Raw genomic sequence first — 10,000 nt, forward strand, 5'->3', positions numbered from 1 at the left:
ATCTACTTTTAAATGTTTACTTCCATTTATTTTAACGTGTTAATTATCCACTCATATCTGCATGGTATTAATGAAACTAGTACTAGATATTAACTTTTAACCACCATTAGCACCCATAGTACTTCTTTTAGGACCAGAAAGATAATCTATTATATTTCTGCAACACCTGTATTTTAGCCATGAAGACTGGAGTGTTTTTTAAATATTGTAATAATTTTAAAAAATATATTTTGTATAGATAATGTTGTATAAATGAGATGTTTGGTATAAATCAAATAAAGAAGTTTGGGCACTAATGGGTTAACACCTCAACTACCAAGAGCTTTATTTTTCACTCACAACGAATTATTATTGTCCAGTTAAACAAATGACCAAATAACCACTACTTGGAATATTTTTGAGGAGGTACATAACACACAAGCAGGTGGAATACATGTAGAACCAGACGGAATGCTGTATAAATATCTAATGTATTTAGAAGTGCAAATCTGAGAGTACATATGTTAAAGATGTCCACGTTGAAAAGAGCTTATTCTATGAAATAGATTCAATTAACAGCATTGTTATAGCTAAAATAAAATACATGTTGATAATTTTCCGATTATTAGGATTAAAAAGTGTCACAAATTCCTACAAATAAAGTTTACAAGTTATAAGAAAAAAAGTAAATACCTTTATTACAATATTGTCCTGTGTATCCCTGTTTACAGATGCATCTAAACGTAGAGCCCATTGGGACACAGGTCGCATCATTTTTACAAGGAGAGCTGCGACATAGATCAGCTGAAAAAGTGTTGGCGATACATATCTTTTACGCACATATTTTCTTTCTATTTATATAAATAATGCAATTCCATAAAATGCAAGTGAATCAACTACATTTATTTCAGGAATGTATTTACAATCTCACAAACAGAGAATTTGTTGATATTTTAACAGAGATTTATCTACTTTGTATTGAATTGAGCAGTTGCCAGTGGAATGGACACCGTGTTAGTCAACAGGTGAAGGTGTCAAAGCATCATTTATTATATATTGAGAATAATCACAAAGATATTCAACTCTCGTTCATTAGAATGCTTCACCGTAAATAAGTATTATATAGCAGCGTAGCTTTCTGCTATACGGAGCAGGAGCCCTGTATAATAACGAATGTTTGTTTGCTTGCAATCATGTGCTTCTGTCTTGACTACAGATCAGAGAGACGCTATTTAAATAAAAATAACAGGAGTTAATCCATCATGGATTAATACTGTTTTTTATTAGAAAACTGTCATGAATAATAATGGTATTTATGGGGTTTAAAAAGAAAACTTCGATGACTCAGCTTTAGATCATCAAGAATTTGAAGTGCTAGGGATCAGATTCGCGATAATCGAAGTGCTAGCTAATCTTAAAGAAAATCGTATGAATAGAATGGGTTCTCGTCATTTCAATCTATACAGAAATTAAAACTTTAGCTTTAAATCTTTAGAAACAGTATAACATGAAGTATAATGCTTCAATTTAACAGGTAATATAGAAACATTTGTGTTGATTGAAATAAATGTAAACTTCCATCTACGCAATACCGTAGGAGAACAGTGTAAATAGTCCTATTTCTCTGTGTTATATAGACAAAAACCATACAAATGTCACGATACTTAGTAGTTTCTACCTCAACAGTCTGTTCAGTCGTATTGGGTGAAATTAATAACCAGTAAAATATATTTCATTGCAGTTCTGCTATATGTGCATCAAAAACTATATGATGCTTGTACAGTAAGGACCTAGAATACACTGATGAACAGAAGATTAGTATGTTGAGTTTACAGATGTATCCGAACGGAGCCCAATAACAACATTAGCAACACAAGCAGCAACAACAAAACAATAAATGATGCAAATGAGCTGCGTAGATGAACATTTGATATTACAAAATAATAGAATCGTAATAGCAAAATAACTGAAGACTATATATATTTTTTTTTACTAAAATTCGTCATAAGGCCAAAATTGTTTTAAGAAGAAATTGGTCCACATTTTATGAGTCCCTGGAAGCTGAAAGGTAAAACTGATCCAGGCGGGATTTGAATTCATGATGTAAAGAGACAGAAATAATATACACGTACCATTAATATTACACAATGGACCAGAGAAACCAGGCTTGCAGACTTTTTGACCGTTAGCATCACACTGAAACCTCGTTTGCTCGCTGGTGGGAATATCACACCTGATGGCACAGTTCGGACCATAATAGCCTTGGCTGCAATAACTCTGAAATATAACAACAACAAGGACATTCTAAGACTTTGGAAAATAGAAAGGTTAAAGAAGAATTCTGATATTTTGATCATAAACGAACCGCTTTAAAAATATAAACGTTGGTGGTTTTGGTGTACGAGTTTTTATATATAGGTATGGTATTAAGACTGCGTGCTTTTCCATAATAAAATCAACTAACGTTGTTTAACATTTATTTATACAGCAATATACCCCAATATTTATAGTATAACATAATGACGTGCCAGTAGAGTATCGTGGTGTACTTATAAGCAAATGCAGTTAATAGTTACGTTAATAACAGAAATTACTAGCTTCACGTGAGAGGCGAAAGAAATACTCTGTTCGTTATAGTCGACGATTTCTTTAACACAGGATTCAGTCTGTGCATCCTATGTATGGCTTTGATTTGTTTTGACTAAGTGTTGGCTGGTTACTTATTTGTGTGGCGAGAGATGAAGATATTGTGTTTATGCTATGTGCTTGGAAAAATGCATTGCTGACAAAGAAATTCTTTTAAACACAGGCCGAGCAGGAGAAAGAATCAAGTGTTCATTCAGCTTCTTGGACCTTCTCGAACCTCTGCGCTAATGCTTGCCGGCCTTGTTGCTTATATAAACTAATGTTTAAGAGTGAACCCGCGGAACATAACAGAACATTCTATAATATGGAGTGGTATTTCTGCAAGCTGATTAGTTGGTATGCAAGGCACGTCACTGACCTAAGTGTGGGTTGCTACTAGTTACTTAAGCAGTAAGGTTTCGATTTTAGGCTTCGCCACGGGTTTATAGCATCATTTCTGAGTTTCTAAAGATGTTGAAAATACATTTTTAAGGGTAGATTGGACATAAAAATAATGCCAGATATTTTCACTACCATCTGCACATCAACTACCGTATGATACTCTACGTCCATGGCCTAGAATACATATGTACACAGAGAAGAAATGCAAGAGCTGTCAAGGATCTTTGACGATCGATGCTTTTGCTGTTCGCTTAGAGCTCTGTGTTGCTGCAGTAGCACATATCAGAATGAGAAATGCTCAAATCAATTAAGATAGGTGGCATAGCATAATACCTAGATATTCCAAAGCAACTGAGATTAAAGTACTTACTCGAATTTGGTATGTCAGTTGACTAGTAGGGTTCTGACTACCACGGGTTGTTATCAGTTCATACCTGGCTTCATCGACGCTTCTCTGAGGCAAATGACTACCACTTTGGTAAACGTAATCGGCTATCAATTCGTTGTTGCTTTTTGCAGTAAACGAAACAACGAATTTCTGAAAACAGAGGTTTGAAGGTATATATTATTGGAAATATGTACAACCAGATAGAACAATGAAATTATAAACGAGAATGCAAACACACTCTCTCTTTCTTTCCCTCTCTCTGTCTCTGTGGCTCTCTCTCTCATATACGTACCCACACACACACGCACACCCGTGTGGGTTTGCATAGCATAGCAGATTTATAGGTTATTCAATACATTAATTAATAAACATCTAGATTATTGAAAATATAATATATAATCGTGAATACCTTCATATATGTTTTATTATGTTATTATAGCGTTGATTTATATATTTGTGAAGAAGAACGATCGTTGTTTCGCCTATATAACACATGTAAATAACAACAGTAAACTCAGTAATATTAGTTCTTATGTTGTCAGAAGGTCTCAGTTTTGGAAAATGCGAACGCTCTTATATTCATGCTTGTTTCGTAAGCATTAGTGATATAAGGGAAATGAATTGATTTACCCACGAGCAAGTAAATCGCCTCCGACTCTGATCTTGCTGCAAAACAATGAACCAACAGTCTATAATAATCGCTTCTAATTTAGACACGAAGGCCAGCAGTTTTCATTTAAGTCGGTAACATCTGAAGAGTTTTTCGGTTGGCCAATGTAACACCTCATGGAGGAAGCAATATGATAAATAGTGAGCTGAAAAGGTAAATGCTATTATTATCAGACTTTCCATTCTGTCGCGATCTGCCTGTCACAATCTAAGAAATACCACAATATTATCCTTTCCCAAGAAGTATTAAAACATCTAATCTAACTGCCGCCCACATTTCTTCTCTTTCAACAACGCAAGGAAAATAGAAAAATTTGTAAACAGCAACCTTTCAGTTCTGATTTCTTCGTTTTCTATATGATCACTACTGTAGTTTTCGTAGAAACAGATATACAGCATGTTGCTGTCTTAACTCATCAATGGTCTTTTTACATTCCTACTTTTGTCATAAGCTCAAGTTCTGTAGTATTGTTAGCGCGAGAACATCATAACATCGTTCTACAGACATGCTATCTATCTATAATATCTTTTGGATCAGAGGTCGATAAATCTCAAGATCCAGTTATGTCTTCCAGTGAGTAAATGCAACACGTAATCAGTGAGTAGATTGTAGTTTCATAAATATGTGTGTGTGTTTATTTTTTAATACACACACACACATACACACACACACACACACACACACGCACGCACACGCACACACACACACACACACCACACACATATATATATATATATATATGTGATAAACTTAATATAGTAAGTTTGCATTTTGTAATGCCTATGTTGTGGAAAGTAAACACCTGTAGATAAAACACAGTATAATCTTCGTATACAAAATATATAAATAAGTAAATAATAATAACAACAACAACAACAATAATAATAATCATAATAATAATATAATAATAATAATAATAATAATAATAATAATAATAATAATATAATAATCATAATAATAATAATAATAATAATAATAATATAATAATAATAATAAAATTTCAAGACTGGTCATCCGTCCTTCAGAGTTTTATCCTTCCAAAGAACGCTTGATAGCAATAAGTATTTAAATCAGTAACAAACGAAAAAAAACCTAGTTAAAATGGCTAGACTGATTAGTACATATTGTAGACTGATTAGTATATATTAGCTGGCAACGTTATTCAATACGTAATGAATACTTTATTCACAAGCATATACTGGAAAATCTAGGATAAATTTAACGTAGTCATCCAATAATTCATAACGCCTCCCTTGGAAATTTAATAAATGTAAATGCATCATGCCATTTTTTGGAACTCGGGAAAATATTATTCTGGCATATTTCGTAGCATGATTTAAATTGGGATTGCTATCCAGTTATCTTCACAAGAAGACAGAGTGGAAAACATCCTCTTGTCTTGAAAGTATACATCAAAAGGCCAGGGAACAGAATAAAGAAGACATGCACCCAACACCAGAGCTGAAGACACCGTCGGTAGAGGAGTAGGGGCCGAAACCGGACGTGGTTCCTCCTGATGATGTCTTGAGCTAACTGGATTCTATAAAGTAGCTGTTGTGGTAGCAGACCACGAAACACGGTTGTAATTCCTCGCAATGAAACTAACAATCTTAAGAAATTATATTTTAAGAAACATCTCATTCCAAAACCAAACACTTACCTGAAACGGCTGTCTAATCAGGTACGTGATCGGATTACGTGCTGTACCGATAAATACCTTATTTAGATCAATGACATTATCACCTAAAATTAATTTGAAAAAATGAAACAGAAATTATATTGGGATACGAGAGTGAAAATTTACAGACACACACACACACAAGTACACAGATGATATAACCTTCCCATTCTCTCTAACCTCCAGTATAAAGATGTTATATACACATAACGTAGATATATTATCAGGCCAGACTGTCTGCACTCTCTCCATGTATACTGTCTGCATTAACTCCAAACTACACTGTCTCCATGTACAGAGACTTACTGTTATCTCTAGTGATGTTTTGTGAATCAAGTCTCTTTCTAATACTAAGCCACTCTAATAAGAAAAATATTACCCTTGTCTTTACATTCGTACAAATTACGCTAGATTATAATCATTCCACCGTATGTGGAAATTTCTCTGGATATGTGTAATGTTTACTCATCTAGGCAGAGTATTGATATTTCGTGTTATGCTTAAAACCAGTGCATATGACCAAGATTTTCCGACTGGGGTCGAATAGAAGAAACCATCTTAAATTCATGTTAGAGTCCCCGTATAAATGGAATAAGGTCTGGCTAGCTTGTTCTGGCATGGAGTTGTATAATATAAAAAAATGAAATTAAAGCAAGTAATGATACTTTCAAGGCATTTAATACCTACGTTTCAGGTCGTAGCGCAATAAATAAACCAAAAATTCGTCTCTTACGCAAGATCTTCCTCAGTTAAGATATTTCAAAATATGAACACGTTGATGGTTTTCGCCATGCATATAGGGTTAACGAAATATATACATACATTCATATATACATACATACATGGAGAGAGAGATAGAGAGAGAAAGAAAGAGAGAGAGAGAGAGAGGTAGAAAGAGAGAGAGAGAGAGAGAGAAAGTGATAAGGAGTAATATCTAAATCTGAGTACCTAGGTACGTTAGTGTGTTATGTGAAGATATGACTTCTTTTGTCTCCAGTTTCAGATAAATTGGTTATGTTTGCTGACATCTACCGAGGGCATTGTGAAACTCCACTTTTTCAATATTATGTTACTACTCTTCTTATTTCCTTCTTTCTAGCATCAAGTCTAAGTATTCGTTTGCCTCATCATTGTTACTGCCATCACTGATGATATATTGAGCACTTTCTTTCATAATTAGCATCATCTTACATGATTTTAGTCCCTCCTAAGGGAACCAATTGCCCCCTCATTTGAATTTCACGATCTATATCGCTATTAAATATTGCGTTGCATATAAAAGTCTCATGTAGAACCGATCGCTACGAAATAAACTCACTTGCACATTGATAAATGCATACACACACACACACACACACACACACACATATATATATATATTTATTTATATATATATATATATATATATATATATATATTAATAAAAAGAATTCCAACCTTGTCTGATTTTCACGTTTTATTTACAATCTTATAATGATATATTATAAGATAATATATTATAATTGAATAAAATAAAATGAAATAGTAGAATGTTAAATATTCATTCTGATTGAACTAGTACTTTCATGCATTGAATTCTGCAATCTTCGGGTTCATGTAGTAGTGTTGACAGTCATGCTTCACAATTTTTGACTATATATATATATATATATATATATATTATATATATATATATATATATATACATACATATAGTTAATCAAAACATTAACAAAGAGAAAACACAACAACGTGAGAACGTGGAACAAGTATAGTGTTATTGGACGCTCAGGAAATGAAAGAAGAGAGGAGGATTTAACGTTTCAAGCGGAGAACTTCGTCAGAAACATAGAAAAAGGAAAGGTCCAAGGAAGGGAAGACGGAGGAAGAAAATCGCCAACGATACACACGCGGTCATATATTGAATGACCGGAAGGGAATGGGTGAAGAAAAAGTTCTTTCAAAGACTGTAGAGTGCAAGAGAAGGAGGTATATGTGTGTGTGTGTGGGTATGTGCGTGCACGCAAGTCTACGTGTGCGTGTGTGTGTGTGTAATGATAGCACTTGTGTCTGTGTATCTGTGTGTGTGTGGTTGTGGCTGTTTATCTATGTGTGTGGTTGGGCTTAGTATTGTTTAAGGTCATAGGAAGAATTTATAGTAGGTGTGGCTCCTGTTGTTGGTCTACCTACACATGTGCGTAGGAAAATGGTCAGTGGAAGGTTCTGGTAGCTTGAAATATGTGTGTGTGCGTGTATGTATATGAGGTGTGTGTGTGTTTTGTTTGAAGTGTGTGTATGTGTATGTATGTAGATGTGTGTTCGCGTGTGTATGTGTGTATGCGTAGGGGCTGTGTGTGTGGGGAGTAATTACATTTTCCTTTGTGTATGTGTGCATGTGTGCTTGTATGTGCATATGCGTGTGTACATGTATGTATAATTGTGTGCGTGTATGTACGAGGGTGAGCTGTGTGTGTATGGGAGGTATGTGCGGGTTTATTGCGTGTGCATGTGTGTGTTGTATGTGCGTGTGTATATACACGGGTGTGCGTATGTACATGTATGAGTATGTGCGTGTGTATTTTGTTTGTGTGCATGTGTGTGTTGTATGTGCGTGTGTATATGTGTGTGTGAACGAGGGGTTGTGTAGGGGGTATATAGGGGCGTTTCTTGCGCGTGTATGCATGTGGGTACATACACGTGTATCTGCGTGTAAATGTGTATGTGCGTGTGTGCGTGCGTATGTGTACGCATGTTTGAGTGTGCATATATGTGTGTCTGTGTCTATATGTGCATGTGTATGTGTGTGTGCGGCGTGTATGCATATATTGTGTGTGTATGTATATGCATGGGTGTGTATGTGAATTTGTGTATGCGTGTGTGCGCGGATTGTGTGTGTGGTTTTTCGTGGGGTTTGTGTAGGCGTACATGTGTGTATGTGATTGCGTGTACATGTGCGTGCGTGTGCTAGTGTGGGTGTGCTTACGTGCGTGTATGCGTGTATGTGCGTGTGTATTTCTGCCCATGTATGTATAAATGTGTGCCTGTCTGTATGTGTATTGTGCGTTGGAGGCATATGTACGAACCTGTGCTAGTGTGTGTGTGTATGTATTAAGTGTGTATATGTGTGTGTGCGTGTATTAATTGCGTATGTATGTGCGTGTGTGCGTGTGTATGTGCGCGCGTGTGTATATGTGTGTGTGAACGTGGAGATGTGTGTCGGGTTATGTGTGTCTGTGTGTGTGTGGAATTGTGTGGGATTGATATCTGTGCATTCCTGTGCGTGTGTATGTGTGTGCGTGTGTATGTGCGCGCGTGTGTATGTGTGTGCGTGTGTATATGTGTGTGTGTGTGCGTGTGTGCGTGTGTATGTATGTGCGTGTGTATGTGTGTGTGTGTGTGCGTGTGTATGTGTGTGGTGTGTGGGAGGCGCATGTGCGTTCGTGGATATGTACGTATGTGTGTGTATGTGTGCGTGTATATAGAAATAAAAACAATAATTCATAAAAACAATAAATTATAAACAATAAAATAAAAAAAAATTATAAAAACAATAAAATATAAAAATTAAAGCAATCGTGCTTTAGATACAATAGATATATCAAATATATCAAATATATTAAATACATCAAATGCAACATATGTATATATGTATATACAGTATATATCTGTACATGCAACAGGAGAGGAACCAAAGCTGGAAACTTTCAGATGATGAATTTATATATATATATATATATATATATATATATAGTAAATTGATCTGCGTAAAAAGGCCAACAAGAAGAATATTCCATCTAATGAGAGTCCAATATTAATGTATGTGTTTCAGTCCGCATGTACTATACGCGTTACTACTAGTTACATGTGCAAGGCAAATACGTTCATCAGGCGCTGCTTATTCAATGAAACCAAGAAGCTTAAATAGAGGACCGGACGAGATGTGACGGACGCTAAAGCAAACAATATTTAATGGAAGATTCCACTACAGGTAGCCAACAAATTAAGGTTTCAAATGTATTTAATTCGAAAATATACACAAAAAAACAAAGTAAAATGATAAAGTTATAAATTATAAAAATTATGAAAATTAAGCTAAATTATAAATGAGTCAATATATAAAATATATATAGATCTACACGTAATTCAAAGGATATACGAGTATATACAATACATGAATTATACAAGTACATAAAAATACAATATACATAAATTGCATAAAATTATAAGTGGGGTAGACTCTATGGTGTCTGTTATAATGGTCTATACTTATAATATGTAG

At 34.8% G+C, this 10,000-nt stretch overlaps 3 protein-coding genes across 6 annotated transcripts in view; 1 reads left to right on the forward strand and 2 right to left on the reverse strand.

Annotated features, from left to right (window-relative positions):
- Positions 1–10,000, forward strand: part of LOC115216219 (kinesin-like protein KIF28P) — a 227,286-nt gene that overhangs the window by 121,878 nt on the left and 95,408 nt on the right. The gene's annotated exons all lie outside the window — the stretch shown is intronic.
- LOC115216308 (protein jagged-1b-like) overlaps positions 1–10,000 on the reverse strand; it is a 122,624-nt gene that overhangs the window by 25,198 nt on the left and 87,426 nt on the right. The gene's annotated exons all lie outside the window — the stretch shown is intronic.
- Positions 629–10,000, reverse strand: part of LOC115216309 (protein jagged-1-like) — a 14,754-nt gene continuing 5,382 nt past the window's right edge. For both annotated transcript variants that reach the window (XM_029785515.2, XM_029785514.2), the window contains exons 3-6: positions 5,725–5,807; positions 3,377–3,544; positions 2,112–2,256; positions 629–783 (exon numbers count right to left, since the gene is read on the reverse strand). In XM_029785515.2, coding sequence (XP_029641375.1) covers positions 644–783; positions 2,112–2,256; positions 3,377–3,544; positions 5,725–5,807 — 536 coding nt within the window. In that variant the 3' untranslated portion in view covers positions 629–643. The remainder of the gene's footprint in view (positions 784–2,111; positions 2,257–3,376; positions 3,545–5,724; positions 5,808–10,000) is intronic.

This window comes from Octopus sinensis, linkage group LG10 (genome assembly GCF_006345805.1).
Source record: "Octopus sinensis linkage group LG10, ASM634580v1, whole genome shotgun sequence".
In the NCBI taxonomy this organism is placed as follows: domain Eukaryota; kingdom Metazoa; phylum Mollusca; class Cephalopoda; order Octopoda; family Octopodidae; genus Octopus; species Octopus sinensis.